This window comes from Pan paniscus, chromosome 9 (assembly GCF_029289425.2).
Source record: "Pan paniscus chromosome 9, NHGRI_mPanPan1-v2.0_pri, whole genome shotgun sequence".
Taxonomy (NCBI): domain Eukaryota; kingdom Metazoa; phylum Chordata; class Mammalia; order Primates; family Hominidae; genus Pan; species Pan paniscus.
In genome coordinates, this window is record NC_073258.2 from 66267594 (window position 1) to 66286519 (window position 18926).

The window sequence follows — 18926 nt, forward strand, 5'->3', positions numbered from 1 at the left end:
GATGGAGCCGGTTTATTGGGTGGAAGGGACGAAGGAGAGGAACCCAAAGCCCGGGTACCTGTCTCAGAGGCCCCAAAGCCAAATCCTGATTGCTCAGCGGGCTGGAAGGCGTGGCCTCAGCCCCGCCCCGCCCCGCCTCACCACAAAGCGGTTGGTTGCGGCAGGGACTACACCGGTGTATCATGGGAGCGGCCCGGGCTACACGTTAAAAACACTAAGGGGAGCGCGCGAAGCTCAACTTGGCGCTCGACTGGGGCCGTTAGCCGCCCCAGAGCGCGCGGAGCCGCAGAGGCGTAGCTGGACTACAACGCAGTGCATCTCGGGAGGCCAACTCGACTGGACCGGGTGAGAGGACAGAGGTGGCTCGATGGGCGGCCCGAAGGCCGGGGATCATGGCGGGCAGGCGGGCCCAGCCAGGTTCAGCCCCGCCCCGACCCGCCGCTCCCCACCCCCGGCCGGCCTCGCGTGCCTTCCCGCAGCACTGCTGTCCCCGGGATGCTGAGCGCCCACCGTCTCCCCGCAGCCCCCTCATGCCCGGCTGCGAGCTGCCCGTGGGCACCTGCCCGGACATGTGCCCGGCCGCCGAGCGCGCCCAGCGCGAAAGGGAGCACCGCCTGCACCGCTTGGAGGTGGTGCCGGGTTGCCGCCAGTACCCGCCCCGCGCCGATCCGCAGCGCGCGGTGAAGGAGTACAGCCGACCCGCCGCCGGCAAGCCCCGGCCCCCGCCCAGCCAGTTGCGTCCGCCCTCCGTGCTGCTGGCCACCGTGCGCTACCTGGCCGGTGAGGTGGCGGAGAGCGCCGACATCGCCCGCGCCGAGGTGGCCAGCTTCGTGGCAGACCGCTTGCGAGCTGTGCGCCTGGACCTGGCGCTGCAGGGAGCGGGCGACGCCGAGGCAGCGGTGGTGCTGGAGGCGGCACTGGCCACGCTGCTGGCCGTAGTGGCGCGGCTCGGGCCCGACGCGGCGCGGGGACCCGCGGACCCGGTGCTGCTGCAGGCCCAGGTGCAGGAGGGCTTCGGCTCGCTGCGGCGCTGCTACGCGCGGGGCGCCGGGCCGCACCCCCGCCAACCCGCCTTCCAGGGCCTCTTTCTGCTCTATAACCTGGGTGAGTCGGGATCCTGGCGGCTGGGCAGAGCGTGGGGACAGGAGCCCACCATGACAGTGGAGGTAGGGAAAGGAAGGATTAGCTTTAACATCTCACCATTAGCCCCCTCCCAGGACAGCACAAGATCCACCGAGCCCCGACGTGGGACCTCGGGCCCACCTCTGGGTCTTAGTTGTCTCAGGAATAAAAGTGGAGGGGGCAAGGGTGGAAAGGGAGAGTTGGTCTAAATAGTGATTTTCAAACTTTTTTTTTTTTTTTGAGTCTCGCTGTGTCGCCCAGGCTGGAGTGCAGTGGCGCGATCTCGGCTCACTGCAACCTCCGCCTCCCTGGGTCAAGCGATTCTTCTGCCTCAGCCTCCTGAGTAGCTGGGATCACAGGCGCGCGCCACCACACCCAGCTAATTTTTGTATTTAGTAGAGACGGGGGTTTCACCATGTTGGTCAGACTGGTCTCGAACTCCTGACCTCGTGATCCGCCCACCTTGGCCTCACAAAGTGCTGGGATTACAGGCGTGAGCCACCGCGCCCGGCTGATTTTCAAACTCTTTTAACCTCCCCGCCCAGTCAGGGTTACCAAGCAAACAAGAACACATATGCCCACGAATATACCTGAGACAGAAGTTTAAGGCATTAGAGATACTTTCTATGGGCGATGCATTCCAATAAACTCTTATTATTTGTTTCTTTCTTTGTTTTTGAGACAGAGTCTAGCTCTGTCACCCAGGCTGGAGTGCGGTGGCATGATCTTGCCTAACTGCAACCTCCGCCTCCCGGGTTCAGGCTATTCGCCTGCGTCAGCCTCCCAAAGAGCTGGGACTACAGGCTTGCGCCACCACCCCGGCTAGTGTTTGGATATTTAGTAGAGACAGGCCAACACCATGTTGGCCATGCTGGTCTCGAACTCCTGACCTCAAAATGATAGCTCACCTCTGCCTCCCAAAGTGCTGGGATTACAGGCGTGAGTCACCGCACCCGGCCTGTTTGTGTTTTTTGAGACAGGGTCTCACTCTTGCCCAGGCTGGAGTACAGTGGCTTAATTATAGTTCACTGCAGCCTCAACCTCGTGGGCTCAAGGGATCCTTCTGCCTCAGCCTTCCAAGTAGCTGGGACCACAGATGTATGCAATCACACCCGGCTAACTTAAAAAAATTTTTTTTGTAGAGATGGGATCTCGCATGTTGCCACTCGAATTCCTGGGCTCAAGTGATCCTCCTGCCCCACCCTCCCAAGTAGCCGGGTGCGGCCATCATGCCCAGTGAATGGTTTATTTTTGTCCACACTGTTCCTCTGAAGAAGGCATGGTAATTATCCCTGGTCTAGTGGGGGAAGAAATCGAAGCCCAGGGTGGTGAGGTGACTTGCCTGTTGACACAGCACTGGTTAACAGTAGTAGTGGCAGGACCATGATTTTCTTTCCTTTTAATTTTTTAAAATTTATTTTTATATAGGGATTGGAGTCTTGCCATGTTGACCAGGTTGCTCTCAAACTCCTGGGCTAAAGTGATCCTACCGCGTTGGTCTCCCAAAGTGCTGGGATTACAGGCATGAGCCACTGTGCCCAAATAAGCTGTGTTCTGGCTGGGCCCTCTCTACTAAAAATGCAGAAATTAGCTGGGTGTGGTGGCGCATACCCGTAATCCCAGCTACTCAGGAGGCTGATGCAGGAGAATCGCCTGAACCTGGGAGGTAGTGGAGATTGCAGTGAGCCAAGAGCCACTATACTTCAGCCTGGGTGACAAAGCAAGTCTGTCTCAAAAAAAAAAAAAAAAAAAAAAAAAAGCCCTGCCCTATACAATTTTAACAAAATGCTGTTGACTTCACAACCTACTTATTGGTCAGAAACCCCAGTTTACAAATGAGGGCCAAGGTTCCAGTGTCTGAGACTCTTCCAGAAGGGAAGCAGGGGCAGAGTCTCCTGAAGGAAGGGGCCTTCCCAGGTGGTCAGGGGAAAGTGGGGCAGAGTTGGCTTCCAAAACTGTGGGTACAGGGAAGCCAGGGTAGTGGGAAATCCAAGTCAGAAAACTTGGACTGGGGTCAGGCTCAACTACATACCCGCCCTAGGACACTCTCAGGCGAATCATTCAATTATCTGGGCCAGCTTCCCAAATCCGTAAACCCTGCCCACTTCAGTGTTGTAAGTAAGGATCTGGACTGCAGGAAGTCAAGAGCCTGAGGCCACTCATTCAAATATAGGTTGGGGAAGGAGCCAAAGGCTGGCCCTTAGAGGGGAGAGGGAAGTTGGGCTAGGCCTAGAGAAGGGGCGTGGTCGAGTAGAGAGGAAGGACAGGGTGTTGGGAGGGGAGATGAGCCTGATCCTGTAAGGACCAGGCGTCCTCATTCTGGCTTCCCGCTCTCACAGGCTCGGTGGAAGCCCTGCATGAGGTTCTACAGCTGCCTGCTGCCCTGCGCGCCTGCCCGCCCCTCCGCAAGGCCTTGGCGGTAGATGCTGCCTTCCGAGAGGGCAATGCTGCCCGCCTGTTCCGTCTGCTCCAGACCCTGCCCTACCTGCCAAGTTGTGCTGTGCAGTGCCATGTGGGCCATGCCCGCCGGGAAGCCCTGGCCCGCTTCGCTCGTGCCTTTAGCACCCCCAAGGGCCAGACCTTGCCTCTGGGCTTCATGGTCAACCTCCTGGCCCTGGATGGACTCAGGGAAGCACGGGACCTGTGCCAGGCCCACGGGCTGCCCTTGGACGGAGAGGAGAGAGTTGTGTTCCTGAGGGGTCGCTACGTGGAGGAAGGGCTACCGCCTGCCAGTACGTGCAAGGTGTTAGTGGAGAGCAAACTTCGAGGACGTACCCTGGAGGAGGTGGTCATGGCAGAGGAGGAAGATGAGGGCGCGGACAGACCTGGGTCCCCAGCCTGAGGAGGGAGCGTGAGCCTCTCAGAGCCCCAGGACTGGGCCAGAGCACTTAGGTTTCTTTTTCCATGGTTTCCAGATAATAAAAGGAACTTGTTTTGTTGGTACCAGTCACTAGATGTGATTTATTTGAGGGGCTGTTGTAGGGAGTTAGGATACACAGCATGCAGGGAGAGGAACGCAGACTAGGCAAGGCCTAAGGTACCCCAAGACTCACTTTCGCCACTGGTCCTTGGCCTTGATGACCTGAGTTGGCATCTGAGGTTGGCATGCATCCCATCTCCACCCACCCGCCACCAAGGGCAGTTGGTGGTTTTGCCATCCCATCCCTGTCCCCTGCTGCCCACCCTCTGCCACCTAAGCACCAGGATGAGGGTGAGTTGCATTAGGGCTTGCCACTCCCCTCAGGGACCTCAAGCTGTTGCCTGAGAAGCTTGAGAGGGTCCTGTGGTAGTGCCCCCTTCTGGCACCAAGGAAGACCAGGACATCTCAGGAAAGCAGGCAGGAGAGGGTTGGAGTAAAGGGAGGGCTGAAGAAAGAGGGCTGGGGTCAGAGGTCAGCCACAGGCCTCAGGGTGGCTGCCGCACCCTCCAGGGCTGTCACCACAATGCTGAGCTGTCTCTGGACCTCAGCCCAAGCTTCAGATCCAGAAGCTGTGTCCCTGGCCCTGGAGCAGGCATTGGATAGGCCCGGGAATGTGACTACGGAGCCCGTGCGAGGTGCCCAGAGCACATGGCTGACAAGAGAAATGGGACAGGATCAGGGTCAGTCAGTCAGGGGCCAGGAAAGAGAAGCCTGGGCCTAGAACTGGCTCAGCTCCTGTACGCAGCGAGGCAGAAAAGCACCCCCGTCCACTTGTCTCTGAAGGCCAGGGAGCTCTTACAGCAGTGGCGGTGGGGGGAGGAAATGTGGGTTACAGTCCTAGCTCCCAGAGGGACCCTCAAGCAACTTTCCTCCCCTCCCTGAGCCTTACATTCCCATCTTCTTCAGTGGCTGGGTTGCACTCTAAAGGGCAGAGAAGCTGACCACCTCATCTCAGGTGGGGAGCCATTGTCCGGCCCCACCTGGAGGCACCTCCCAGGACTCTGGGACAGACTCACCTGTAGTAGCGTTCCTCTGGGAAGGCTCTAGGGTTCAGAAAGGTCCGTTCCAAGAGCATCAACTGGTCATTGAGCATCCGGACCTGCAGGGGGCTGGTGGGGAGGCAGGAACTGCCAGTCACCCTGGAGCCAGCAGCCCAGCTACCAGCCTGGTATCCTGCCCTGGGTGCTGCCCTCCCAGCCCCTGCCCGCTGCCCTTGCTCACTCAGGGCTGCCCTTCTGCAGTGTTGATATGCGTTGGCCCAAGGCTGCAGCTTCTGCCTCAAACTTCTCCACTGCAGTCACCAGAGGCCCTGTGAGGAACAAGCAGTGGCTCAGTCCTGGGGGTGCAGGGCTCCCCATACCTCAGGGTCAGGGCTGTGCCTACCCAGGCTGATGCTGTGCTGCTCCAGCAGGGCCCCGAGATCTTGCTGGGCTGCCTGCAGGAAGCTGCGGAGTGTCTCACTGTAGTCACTGACTTTGAGGGGCAGGAAGAAGCTGTCACTGAGCCGGAGAATCACACTCCCCGCTGTCCGGGCCACAGCCTGATGGCTGCTGAAGCCTGCGGCAAGGTGACAAGGCCAGGGCTCAGTCTTCAGCCTCTCCTGTCCTGGTCTCAGGATGCCCCTTGTCTCCCTCCTCACCTGGGTCCAAAAACTTGTCCACATAGTCAAAGGTGTCAAAGGCTGTGTGGTAGGTGGGGTAGATCCTGGCTGAAGTCTTGCTCTGGGGGAACAAAGCCCAGAGGTGACAGGCTTGGGATGGGAAGTGGGAGAAGGTGTACCTCCAGTGAGCTGCAAAATGTGGGCATTATCTCCACTGAATCTTGGCCATGTCTGTGAGGTGGCTTCTAGAATTCCCACAGAAAAGGAAACTGAAGCTCAGAGAGGTTAACCTGCTGATATTACATAGCTAATTAGTGGAAGAGCTGGGTCTGGTGCCAGTTTCCAGTTTCACAGAAAGGAGAAGAACCTGGGGCTTTGGGGTCAGATAGATTCAAATCCCAGCTCTACTACCAATAATCGCTGTGGCTGTGAGGTGGAGAACATACTTTTTGGAGCATCAAACAGGGAGGTGCCAGCTGGGCACTCTGCACCCCTTGTCTTGTTTTTACCTTCATGCCAACGCTCACGCCAATGGTCTGAGTTAATCAATGCTGAGATTAACTTCCCCCCTCCCACCCCCGCCCCTACATTTTAAGATCTTTGGAAACAGAATGCTTCTCACAGGCAATGCCATCTTACAACTGGTTGGAAGCGGTGGTTTTTTTTTTCCCTTCCTGAATATTGCATAACATAATGGCACATCTTATAATCAGTAGTATCTTACATTTGATAAAATAACATAGATGAGCATAAAGAGGTGCTTGAAAAGGTTAAACTTGGCAGAGGCCGGGCACCAAGGCTCACACCTGTAATCCCAGCACTTTAGGAGGCTGAGGCGGGAGGATGGTTTGAGCCCAGGAGTTCAAGACCAGCCTGGCAACAAAGCAGGACTCCGTCTATATAAAACGTGTGTGTGTATTTCTGTGTGTGTGTGTATTTTTTTAAGAAACTTGGCAGAGGTAGCAATGAGTAAAGGTGCAGGGTTCAGTCTGTATGAGAACAGCCACAAGGAGAGGAGGGGGCGCATGCAGCAAGGTACCGAGGCAGGGACGGAGGGGCGCCTGCTCACCCGGTCATAGGTATAGGCGATGTCCATGGAGGAGATGCCCAGGAAGTGAATGAAGGGTGCATAGTCGCTGCCAGCACCCAGAGAACCCAAGCTGCGGGAAGGAAGGGGGCCGGGATAAAGAGCGCTGGGCCGGACCGCCTCGCTCCGGGCCCCCTTCTGTCCCTGGGCTTACCTGGGGACCAGGCCGTACACCGGGCTGCTGCGGTTGAAGTACCGGATCCAGTTGTCGTAGATGCTCAGGTCGCCAGGGCCTGGTGAGCGGATCTGGCCGGAAGGAGAATTTAGTCTCGGTGCGCGGCCCTCCCCAGCCCCAACAACAGGGCGGGTTCTCCACCGGTCTCCTGCCCACCCGTGGTCCAGTCCTGACGAGGCTTGCCCCAGCCTCAGTCCAGCCCCAGCAGATCTAGAGAGTACCACTCCCCAGCCCCGCCCACCCGTGCGGCCTCCGCCGCACGCGGCCCGCCCCAGCTAGTTCAGCCCCGCCCGGCCTGCCCCCTTCCACCTCTTTGGTTGCAGAGAAGACGACACTCTGGACAGGGGGCGTCCCCTGCACCCTAAGGGTAGCGTTGGCTGTGGGAGGAGGGGAGAAAGACTATTTGGGCCCCAGCCCCTTCTTTTACCCACCCAGTCGTCCCGCCGTCTCCTCCCCTTTCCTGCCCCACCACCCGCATACCAAACACCGAGATGTCCACGTTGATGTAGGCCACCGTGCGCTCCTGCAGCTTGTTGAAGAACTCCTGCGGGTGCGAGGGGCGACGTCAGCCCCGCGCCGTTCTGTCCTGGGAACCCCTTTCGATCCCCTACCCTGTAGGGCCACTCACTTCTGTGAATTCCGTGGAGCCAATGAGCCCAAACTCCTCAGCCCCCCAGCTCGCAAACACGATTGATCTGCGAGGACGCCAGGTGCCTGGGAATGGGGGATAGAGGGTTGGAGGACAGGGTCCTCCTGATCCTAGGGTGCCTTAGGAGAAAGGCTGCTGACGTGAGGAGGGGAGAGCGGGAAAAGGCGGGGCAGCTGGTGACAGGATGTCCTGGCACCCTGCAGCCAGGCCTTCCAGGAGGCTCCCGCACCAAACACTGACCCCAACTCCAAGCCCCCTGAAGGGTCGGGTGGTCCCTTCTACCAGAATGCCTACTGCCCCTCTCTCTCTGTGGGCATGCTCTGGGAAGACTTCCGACCCTCCACCCTCAACCCCCGCCTCCAGGCCAAACTCCATAGCCATCTTCACTTGGTGATAACACAGGAACATTTCCTGTTAGGGCATTATCCACGTGGAACCAATCCCTACAACAATGCCTTGAGGGAGATACTATTATTATTTCCATTTCACAGTTGAAGAAGCTGAGAGAAGCTAAATGACTTTCCCAGGGTCACACGGCTGGTAGGCAGCAGAGCCAGTTTCAAATCCAGATATTTGGCTCCACACTGTGGGTATAGGGACTGGAGGTGGAAGCCAGGTTGCAGGATGCTCCGCCTCCCGGGTTCAGGCAGGAGAATCGCTTGAGCCTGGGAGGTAGAGGTTGCAGTGAGCTGAGATCGTGCCACTGCATCCAGCCTGAGGGAATGAGTCTCACTCTGTGGCCCAGGTTGGAGTGCAGTGGTGCGATCTCGGCTCCCCACACCCTCAACTTCCTGGGGTCCAGCGATCCTCTCACCTCAACCTCCCAAGTAGCTGGGACCACAGGCACACACCACCGCGCCTGGCCGATTACTGTATTTTTGGTAGAGATGGGGTTTCTCCATGTTGCCCAGGCCAGTCTTGAACTCCTGAGCTCAAGTGATCCACCCACTTCAGCCTCCCAAAGTGCTGAGATTACAGGTGTGAGCCACCGCAACCAGCAAATGAAGAATTTTTCAGTGTGATGTGATTACACGCTTGCAATTATACATTTTTACAATTTTTTCTGCCAAAAATATATAATCTAAATCAAATGAGCCAAACCCAAATTGAGGGTTATTTGACAAAATAATAGGATAATAATAGCAGGATCATGAAAGACAAAGAACAGCTAAACAATTATTATAGACTAAAGGAAACTAGTAACCAGATCACTAGTGTGATCCTGGATTGGAGCTTGGGCCAAAAAATTATTTTGCTATCAAGGTCATCACTGGGCACAGTGGCTCACGCCTGTAATCCCAACACTTTGGGAGGCTGAGGCAAGGAGGATCACTTAAGCCCAAGAGTTCGAGACCAGCCTCAGTAACACAGCAAGACCTTGTCTCTACAAAAAGTAAAAAAGTATCAGGGCTTGGTGGCGCACACACCTGTAGTCCCAGCTAATCAGGAAGCTGAGGCAGGAGGATCGCTTGAGCCCAGGAGGTCGAGCAAGCAGTGAGCTGACTGCACCACTGCACTCCAGGCTGGGCAACAGAGTGAGACCCTGTCTCAAAAAATATTTTTTTCTTTTTTTTGAGACGGAGTCTCACTCTCATCAACCAGGCTGGAGTGCAGTGGCGCAATCAGCTCACTGCAACCTCTGCCCCCCAGGTTCAAGCGATTCTCCTGCCTCAGCCTCCCGAGTAGCTGGGATTACAGGCACCCACCACCACGCCCAGCTAATTTTTGTATTTTCAGTAGAGATGGGGTTTTACCACATTGGCCAGGCTGGTGTTGAACTCCTGACCTCAGGTGATCCACCCACCCCGGCCTTCCAAAGTGCTGGGATTACAGGCATGAGCCACCACGCCCAGCTGGAAGTATTTAAAAGTTGTGGGGGCTGGCGCGGTGACTCACGCCTGTAATCCCAGCACTTTGGGAGGCTGAGGTGGGCGGATCACGAGGTCAGGAGATTGAGACCATCCTGGCTAACACGGTGAAACCCCATCTCTACTAAAAATACAAAAAATTAGCCAGGCGTGGTGGCGGGTGCCTGTAGTCCCAGCTACTCGGGAGGCTGAGGCAGGAGAATGGCGCAAACCTAGGAGGCAGAGCTTGCAGTGAGCCGAGATGGCGCCACTGCACTCCAACCTGGGCGACAGAGCAAGACTCTGTCTAAATTAAAAAAAAAAAAAGTTGTGGAAAATTGGCTGGGCACATTGGCTCACACCTGTAATCCCAGCACTTTGGAAGGCCGGGGCGGGTGGATCACCTGAGGTCAGGAGTTCGACACCAGCCTGGCCAACACGGTAAAACCCCATCTCTACTGAAAATACAAAAATTAGCCAGGCGTGGTGGCGCATGCCTGTAATCCCAGCTACTCGGGAGGCTGAGGCAGGAGAATGGCTTGAACCTGGAGGGCAGAGGTTGCAGTGAGCCAGATTGCGCCACTGCACTCCAGCCTGGGTCACAGAGCAAGACTGTGTCTCAAAATAATAATAATAATAATACTTCAGACAAAAACATATATAGTTATATTATAAATAGCCAAGGCTTTTTTCCCCTATTTTTTGTAGAGACAGGGGTCTCGGTATGTTCCCCAGGCTGGTCTTAAACTCTTGGGCTCAAGCGATCCTCCTGCCTCTGCCTCCCAACGTGCTGGGATTATTGGCATAAGTCACCGTGCCTGGCCCATATATTATACAGAGATAGAAAGCAAACGTGATGAAACATTAATATTAGGAGTGTCTGTATAAGAGGCTTCTTTGTACTATTTTTACATCTCTGTAAGTCTGAAATTATTTCAACATACAACACTTTGACAAACAAAAAAATATGGGAATTTCTGCGCTACCCATAAGGGTAAAGTCGAAAGCCCAGCCTCTCTCCACAAGCTTGTCCATTCCCTCCACCCCTGGCTTCTGAGCTGATCTCAGCAACACCTGTGGTTTCACAGACTGTTTTGCTACCAACTCCCCAAGTCATCTCTCAAGTCTCTCTCTCCTTTCTTTCTTTCTTTCTTTCTTTTTTTTCTTTTTTTTTTTTTAGACAGGGTCCTTTTCTGTTGCCCAGGCTGGAGTGCAGTAGCGTGATCACGGCTTACTGCAGCCTCAACCTCCCAGGCTCAAGTGTTCCTCCCACACAGCCTCCGAAGTAGCTGGAACCACAGGCACATGCCACCACGCCTGGCTATTTTTTTATGTTTATTTTTTGTAAAGACAAGGTCTCACAAGGTTGGTCTCGAACTCCTGGGCTCAAGCAATCCGCCCACCTCAGCCTCCGAAAGTGCAGGGATAACAGGCATGAACCACTGTGGCCAGACTTCAGGTCTCATTTCTGAACTGCGACATCATATCATACAAGCGGGGGGATGGAGTTTGACAGCAGTGGCGTGTTTGTGTGCAATTACAGTTGAGTGGGTATCGGTTCAAATGCCATGCTTAGCACTCTGGGATATTATATGTAAGGGAAGATGAAGAAGTTCTGGAGCCAATGGCAGTGATGGTTGCACAACTTTAGAAATGTACTTAATGCCACTGAATCAAATACTTACAAACGTAAAACTGGTCAATTTTGTTATGTATATTTTACCATGAATTTTTAAAACTAACGAAAGAGGGCCTGGCGTGGGAACTCAACGCCTGTGGATCACTTGAGTCCTGGAGTTCAAGACCAGCTTAGGCAACACAGCGAGACCCCATCTCTATAAAAATAAATAACTAAAACTAAAACAAGAAATTAATATGGGAAGACCCAGATTCACATCTTCCTTCTAGATCTGTCCTAGATCCGCCCAGTTATTTTTCTTAAATGGCACTAATGTCGAGTCGCTTAGACCACAGCCCTCGACTTGTCCTCCCTCTTGCCCCTGGAGCCAGCAGACCCGGGCCCAGCAGCCTGTCCCTGCCCCACTGCCCTCCATCCTGGTCCAAGCCCCACAGCATCTCCAGCCCTGGAATGACAAGCGTCTGCCTGGCCCCCCTATGTGGCGTGCCCTTCCCCTGCTCCCCGCTTTTTTTTTTAGACGGGGTCTTGCTCCATTCTCCAGGCTGGAGTGCAGTGGCGCGATCTCAGCTCACTGCAACCTCTGCCTCCCAGGTTCAAATGATTCTCCTGCCTCAGCCTCCCAAGTAGCAGGGACTATAGGTGCACACCACCATGCCCTGCTAATTTTTGTATTTTTAGTAGAGACGGGGTTTCACCATGTTGGCCAGGCTGGTCTCGAACTCCTGACCTCGTGATCTGCCTGCCTCGGCCTCCCAGAGTGCTGGGATTACAGGCGTGAGCCACTGTGCCTGGCCAGGAGCCGTTTCACATGAGGACTCTATCATGTCCCTCTCCTGCGTGAAATCCTTCACCGGCTTCCCACAACCCTTGGACTGAACTCCAAACTCCTCAGCCTGGCCTGGCCCTGCCTGCTCTGCCACCTCGCCCAGCCCTGCCCACCTCCTTTCCGGCTGCCACCTCCTTGCCCTCCTCTCCTTCCCTGAAGCACTGAAACGCTGAAGTGCTGCCTCCACTGAGAGACTTGTCCCAACCTGGCCTGCCACGTCAAAGGCACACAAGACATTAGAGACATCGGAGTTAACAATCGGCTGCCGTCCCTGACCCAGCTGAGCTAAAGTTCCCGGAGGGCAGAGCCTGGGCGCTGCCTGCTTCACAGCAGCATCGGGCCTCGCTCCATCCAGGCACACGGGAGGCACTTGGAAGCGGCACATGAATCAACCCACAGTCTATTCCCTGTACCACACTGGGCTGCTGCAGGCCAAGGCTGGTGTCATGCATGTCTGCCCCCAGGGCCCTCAGGCATGGCACAAGGAGCACTGCAGTGTGAGGGAGAGGAGGTGGAACAGGAAGGGGACCTCCGGGGGCGAAGGTCCCTGGTCCAGGGGAGGGGGCCGCCTCACCCTTCTTCAGCAGGGTCCCCAGGACACGGGAGAGCTCCAGGAGGATGGCGGTGCCACTGCTGGGGTCCACAGCCCCGTGCACCCAGCTGTCTCGGTGGTTCCCATACAGCACGTAGCGATCTGGCCAGAGGAAAAGGGGCAGAGAACCAGAGGAGAGGGAGAGGTGGGCAGGGGGAGCTGGGCTGGGTGGTGGCAAGGGCAGGGCTGGATGAGGACAGCGGCATCCAGAGCAGAGCAGGGGCCTGGGGTGCAGGCAGCAAGAGGAGGGCTCACCAGGCTCCACAGCCCCACGGATGATGCCCAGGACGTTGGAAGAGTTCCTCAGCTCCAGGCGGTTGTAGACGCTCACATTCACCTGGCTGGGGAGGGTGAAGGGTGTGAGAAGACTCTTGGCCTTGCCCACTGCCCCCCACCCAGTGCAGGAGACACTGAGGCCCGGAGCTGGAAAGTGACGTGGCAAGGTCATTCATTGGCCCCGAAGTACCAAGAGAGGCAGCAAGGCTGGAGCCAGGCTCTCCTGCCTACTCGCTGGGTAGGTACTTATTGGGTACTTAGTCCCTGACTAGGCTCTGGGCAATGACGGCGACAGATGTGGACCTGGTGCTCGTGGGGCCTCCCTCTCCTGAGTGAGACAGACCAGGAGGACAGGAACAGCTGGGTGAAGGGGCCTGGGAGGAGAGGGCACCTGGAGGCCAGTGGGTGCTGTAGGGAGGGAGGTTGGTGCAGGTTGGGAGTGGCAGGGGCCCTGATTTGGGAAGGAGCTTGGCATCTTCAAGAGAGGGAGTCGTGGGGTGCAGACGTCAAGATGAGGTGGGAGGGGCAGGGGAATCCCCGCAGGAAACAGCAGCAGCTGTTTCACGGGCTTCCCCAAAAACAAGACATATTTTGGGGTCAGGAGAGGGTCTGGGAGACAGAAGAAAGGGAAAAAGGTCAGGTTTTGAAGTGGAAAGAGGGAACATCATCACAAGGGAAGGGGAGAGGTGAGTTGGGGGAGAGGGCAACTGAGGGAGACCTGGTCTGGCTGCATCTCACCTGTCTGCTGGGAAGTCTCCGTCAGCCCGGAAGCCGGGACCCAACCTGTAGTGGCAGCCCAGTGCTCCCTGCCAGGTGGCTGGGGCCAAAGTTCCGTTGAGGTTACTGGGGAGGAGGAAGAGGCCCTTCAGGGTAAATGTGAGTGTGGGGCTTGAAGTCTGGAGGCCACTGGGGGCTGGGCAGGACACCCCAGGGCACAAACTCACCAGAGCAGGTCTCTTGCATCCTGGAAGCCAATGGGCTGTGTAGGAATTGGGGGAAATCCGGAGACATTGGCAAGGTCCACGCGGAAGGAAGAGGGGACGGCTGGAAGGTAGGGAGTCAGAGGGTCCCCAAAATACTCGTAGTAGGAGCCTCGCTCCACTCCTGAGGGGGGCAGGTACCAGGAGTTGGGAAAGGTTTCGTCGGGTGAGCTCAGCCCATCGTTGATGTCAGCAGGGTCTGTGTACACCAGCACCCCGGCTATCCCGTGCTTGGCAGCGTTCACAGCCTGCAGTGGGCAGAGGAGGCTGTGTGTAAGGGAGGGACCGGGACCAGATATGTCCTATTCCTCTTCCTCCTTCCTCGACTGTGGAAGCCAGGATAGACCAATCTTCCATGGGCAAGATGACGTTTGCACAAGTCATTTATGGCAGTGCCTCTTGCAACAGTAAAGGCCAGTTCGGCACAGCCAAGCCCGTGCCTATCAGTGGAGTCTGGTTGAATAACAGGGACATCCTACAGTGGAATACCATGAAGCTGCATAAAATAACACAGTTGTGTACTCATGTCCACAGCAGCATTATCCTCAACGGCCAAAAGGAGGAAATAGCCCAAGTGTCCATCAACAGATGAATGGCTAAACCAAATGTGGGCTGTAACATACAATGGAGGCCGGGTGTGGTGGCTCACGCCTGTAATCCCAACACTTTGGGAGGCTGAGGCAGGCAGATCACCTGAGGTGGGATCACCTGAGGTCAAGACCAGCAGGGAGATCACCTGAGGTCAAGACCAGCAGGTAGATCACCTGAGGTCAAGACCAGCCTGGCCAACATGGTGAAACCTTGTCTCTACTAAAAATACAAAAATTAGCCAGGTGTGGTGGTACACACCTGTAGTCCCAGCTATTTGGGAGGCTGAGGCACGAGAATCGCCTGAACCTGGGAGGTGGAGGTTGCAGTGAGCTGAGATCATGCCACTGCACTCCAGCCTAGGTGACAGAGCAAGACTCTGTCTCAAAAAAACCCCAACAAACAAACAAACAAAAAACAATGGAATATTATTCAGCCTAAAAAGAAATAAAGTTCTGATACATCAATGAGCCTTGAAGATGTTAAGTGAAATAAGCCAGACATAAAAAGACAAATATCTTATACTTTCACTTATGCGAGGTACCTAGAATAGGCAAACTCGTAGAGACAGAAAGTAGAATTGAGGTTACAGAAAATAGAATAGGGGCTGGGGCAGGGACCTGGGGAGTTATTGTTAAATAAAGTTTCTGTTTGAAATGATGAAAAGGTTCTGGAAATGGGTAGTGGTGATGGTTAATGAATAATCTGTGTATTTCTACACTGCTTGTTCCCCTTTCTTTTTCTTTTCCTTTTCCTTTTTTCCCTTTCTTTTCTTCCTTCCTTTCTCTCCACCTTCCTTCTTTCTTTCTCTTTTCCCAGCTCTTATTATGGACACCTTTTTTTTTTTTTTTTTTTGAGATGAGGTCTTGCTCTTGTCCCCCAGGCTGGAGTGCAATGGCTTGATCTCAGCTCACTGCAACCTCTGCCTCCTGGGTTCAAGTGATTCTCCTGCCTCAACCTCTGAGTAGCTGGGATTACAGGTGCCTGCCACCATGAGCGGCTATTTTTTGTATTTTTAGTAGAGACAGGGTTTCACCATGTTGGCCAGGCTGGTCTCGAACTCCTGACCTCAGGTAATCCACCTGCCTTGGCCTCCGAAAGTGCTGGGATTACAGGCATGAGCCACCGCGCCCAGCCCACTTTTTAAAAAATTGTGGTAAAATACACATAACATAAACTTAGCATGTGGAGTATGCAGTTCAGTGGCATTCAGTACATCCATATTGTGCAACATCACCACCATTCATCTCTAGAACTCTTCATCTGACAAATCCGAAACTCGGTCCCCATTAAATACCAACTATCCCTTCCCCTCTCTCATTCTACTCTTTTTATATTAATTTTGTTTGTTTGTTTGTTTTTTGTTTTTAGAGATGGAGTCTCGCTCTGTCGCCCAGGCTGGAGTGCAGTGGCACAATCTTGGCTCACTTCAACCTCCACCTCCTGGGTTCAAGCAATTCTCCTGCCTCAGCCTCCTGAGTAGCTAGGACTACAGGTGCACGCTGCCACACCCAGCTAATTTTTTTTTTTTTGTATTTTAGTAGAGATGGGGTTTCACCGTGTTGCCCAGGCTGGTCTTGAACTCCTGAACTCAGGCAATCCGCCTGCCTTGGCCCCCCAAAGTGCTAGGATTACAAGCGTGAGCCACCACGCCCACGCCCAGTCTTTTTTTTTTTTTTTTTTTTTTTTTTTTAAATCAGAGTCTCGCTGTCTCCCAGGCTGGAGAGTGCAGTGGTGCAATCTCAGCTCACTACCATCTCTGCCTCCCAGGTTCAAGCAGTTCATCTGCCTGAGCCTCCCCAGTAGCTGGGATTACAGGCATGCACCACCATGCGTGGCTAATTTTGTATTTTGAGTAGAGATGGAGTTTCACCATGTTGGCCAGGCTGGCCTTGATCTCCTGACCTCAGGTGATCTGCCCACTTCGGCCTCCCAAAGTGCTGGGATTATAGGCGTGAGCCACAGCGCCCGGCCCCTAGTCAGAATTTTTGATGGAAAAGAAATGGCAGGGAGAGGGCCAACATGAGGGACTTAAGTTGAATATTCAAAACTATTTCACAGGAGGACTTAGACTTCTGGAATACCAAACCTGAAAATTGTACTCAACCCCTTTATTTCCTACAGCTCAGAGAGGGTCAGGGAGGCATCCGAGGCCACACAGCCCATTGGTGGGACAACCCGAAAACACCTTGCCTTTCCTGCCCCACCCTGGGGCTTGGTTCCCCACTCAACACTGCCTCTTCTCCTTCCCCTTCCCCTCACTTCCTCCAGTCCACTGCCCAGCCCCTTCCTCACCGAGGCCTCCTGCACTGGGGGGCTGCCACTCACCTTGGCCCCACGCCCTACACCCCCATAGCGAGTCAGGGCGATGGTGCCTTCAAGTTTGATGCCCTGAGTCTGTAGCTCCTTAAAGTCTTCTTCCGCGCCCCGGTTGGCATAGACAAGGAGGCCCTAGTCCCAAGAGGGGGTGATCCTTAGAGCTGGGCCCAGCGAAGTGTGGGTGGGGAAGGGGGGGTGGAAGTTTGCATGGCAGGAGGGAGAATTTAGATTCTGTTCCCCCACCTCACCCAGAGCTTGTAAGCTCCCCAAGAACAGTCACCCCTCGTTTCCTCCATGTCTGGGTGCCCTGTAACAGACCTGGCCTTGAGCAGAGCCACTAGTGTTTGTTGAATGACTGATGGAGGAAAGGAGCAGCGATGGAGTGTCCCGGTGAGTAAATTCGGGAGGGCGCGCTGTGCCCCAGTTGAGGCACGTTCCCTGGGTCAGGGTGGGGAGAACCCTGGGTGGAACCAAGGGAGCTGGGCCAGGGCAGTAGGGGGGGTTCTGGGCCCACCTGTGGGGTTCCAGAAGGAGCATAGGCAGCATAGGGTTGTACCACATCTGGACCCCCTTGCTCCCCGGTCACGTTCTCCTCAGTCCGGTGGCAGGAGTGGATGATGCCCCCAGTGGGGCCCACTGTTGGAGGGGTGGCAGTATCATGGCTGGGCCCAGCAACTCCCCCCCCCCCCGGGCATTCCCAAGACTGGGCAGGACCTCACCGATGTCCACGACGTTGGGCTGCTCCTGGCTAGGGAAGGACAGCAGCACTTCGTACGTGGAGGCCTCGGCTGAGTCCAGGCCTGACTCTGGGTCCTTCCAGCGCTGCAGCAGCAGCTGCACCAGGTCCTCATCCCGAGGGCTGGAGGCCAGGTGTGGCTCCCTGGAGAGTTCTCTGCAGGGTGGGCAGAGGGAGAGGCAGGGCCAGCATCAGGGAGGGGGCCTCTGGCAAACGGAGGAGCAGATGGCCCCACCTCTCACCTGAGGTTCTCCCGGATCCTGTGGGCATCCAGCTGCTCCATGACGGTCTCCAGGATCTCCAGGTCCAGGTCCTGGGGGGCCGGTGAGTTGGCTTTTTTGGGGATGGCAAAGTGGCCAAGGATGATCCCCAGCCCCAAGAGGGCAGCAGCCCCCAGCCCCAGCCCCAACACCTTCGTCCACTGCATCCTGCAGACTCTTGGCCAGCTGGGGTAGGACTGGTCTATAGGTTATTCCCTATAGAGGGGGTGTCGTGCCTGGTTAAACATTACCCCATGGGTGGCACTGCCCTTTGACCCCCAGCTGGCAGGGAGAGTGAGGGAACATCCCGCAGTGAGAGCCAGGAGCCATCCACATCCACCACATCCTGCACCATTTGCCTGGAATGGCTCTCCAAGGGCAGCAAGGTCACCCAGGGACACTGAAGCCGAGAGGGAAGGGGCTCATCCAGGGTGTCCCAGGAAAACAGAGGCCAAGCCAGGGCTGGAACTCAGAGCTCCTGTGTTCACAGCAGGGCCGTGCCCACTGCCCACCCTCACTGCCTCTGCCTCCCTCCAAGGCAGCTGATCTACAGCATACCCAGCCCTGCCTGCCTGAGCAGATTTTGAGTTGAGATCCCCCTTCTTGCTGGACGTAAGCTGTGTGACCTTGGGCAATTCACTCAGCTTCTCTACACCTGTTTTCTTTTTTTTTTTTTTCTAGACTGTGTCTTCCACTGACACCCAGGCTGGAGTCCAGTGGCGCGATCTCGGCTCACTGCAACCTCCACCTCCCGGGCTCAAGTGATTCTCCTGCATCGGCCTCCTGAGTAGCTGGGATTACGGGTGTGCACCACCATGTCCAGCTAATTTTTGTATTTTTAGTAGAGATGGGGTTTCACCATGTTGGCCAGGCTGGTCTCAAACTCCTGATCTCAGGTGATCACCCGCCTCAGCCTCCCAAAGTGCTGGGATGACAGGAGTGAGCCACCGTGCCGGCTATGGTGTCATTTTCATTAAAAAATATGGCATCTGTAGAAATAGCTAGTGCAGTGTCTGACATGTAGTGGGAGCTCATCAATTTTAACTACTCATCCCTCATCTGACCCCGGAAAATGTAAGGCCTAGAGCTAAAGGAAGAAGGAGGACCCAGAAGAACTCTCTGCGTCTATCCTGAAGGGAGCCCAGCGATACGAGGAATGGGAGTCCTGGGAAGGGAGGCTGTCCCAGAGGATGCAGCAGGGGAAGCCCATGCCTCCCTGGCGAGGTGACTTCCTATTCTATCCCCTGGCTCTGCCTGGACTCCGTCATCCACCCTCCTATTTATCCATCCACCCATCCCTCCATTCACTT

The 18926-nt window shown here is 55.5% G+C and overlaps 2 protein-coding genes across 4 annotated transcripts; one reads left to right on the forward strand and one right to left on the reverse strand.

Moving 5' to 3' along the window:
• Nucleotides 1-129: 129 nt before the first annotated feature.
• Nucleotides 130-4065, forward strand: SAC3D1 (SAC3 domain containing 1). 3 transcript variants are annotated; one of them, XM_034932968.3, is made up of 2 exons: nt 130-1104; nt 3462-4065. In XM_034932968.3, exons 1-2 carry the CDS (start codon nt 393-395, stop codon nt 3962-3964), a joined length of 1215 nt encoding a protein of 404 aa, XP_034788859.3. In that variant the 5' UTR covers nt 130-392; the 3' UTR covers nt 3965-4065. The 3 variants fall into 3 exon arrangements, with proteins under 3 accessions (XP_034788859.3, XP_063464630.1, XP_034788860.3); XM_063608560.1 differs by lacking the exon at nt 3462-4065 and adding an exon at nt 2265-2404 and having other exon boundaries at nt 137-1104; XM_034932969.4 differs by having other exon boundaries at nt 138-1166.
• Nucleotides 4055-17798, reverse strand: NAALADL1 (N-acetylated alpha-linked acidic dipeptidase like 1). Its single transcript, XM_003828601.6, has 18 exons — nt 17599-17798; nt 17340-17512; nt 17135-17256; nt 16630-16752; nt 13678-13961; nt 13472-13576; nt 12713-12798; nt 12440-12559; nt 7533-7618; nt 7385-7448; nt 7214-7281; nt 6884-6975; nt 6712-6802; nt 5682-5763; nt 5426-5599; nt 5264-5351; nt 5059-5151; nt 4055-4694 (listed from the first exon to the last, which is right to left on the reverse strand). Exons 1-18 carry the CDS (start codon nt 17781-17783, stop codon nt 4508-4510), a joined length of 2223 nt encoding a protein of 740 aa, XP_003828649.4. The 5' UTR covers nt 17784-17798; the 3' UTR covers nt 4055-4507.
• Nucleotides 17799-18926: the final 1128 nt, after the last annotated feature.

Coding starts and splice junctions, on each gene's coding strand:
- SAC3D1 (XM_034932968.3), top strand. CDS start 393: ATGGCGGGCAGGCGGGCCCAGCCAGGTTCAGCCCCGCCCCGACCCGCC. Junction 1,105..3,461: donor CTTTCTGCTCTATAACCTGG/GTGAGTCGGGAT, acceptor CCGCTCTCACAG/GCTCGGTGGAAGCCCTGCAT.
- NAALADL1 (XM_003828601.6), bottom strand. CDS start 17,783: ATGCAGTGGACGAAGGTGTTGGGGCTGGGGCTGGGGGCTGCTGCCCTC. Junction 17,257..17,339: donor GCCCAACGTCGTGGACATCG/GTGAGGTCCTGC, acceptor CCCCTCCAACAG/TGGGCCCCACTGGGGGCATC. Junction 6,803..6,883: donor GTGTACGGCCTGGTCCCCAG/GTAAGCCCAGGG, acceptor TCCTTCCCGCAG/CTTGGGTTCTCTGGGTGCTG.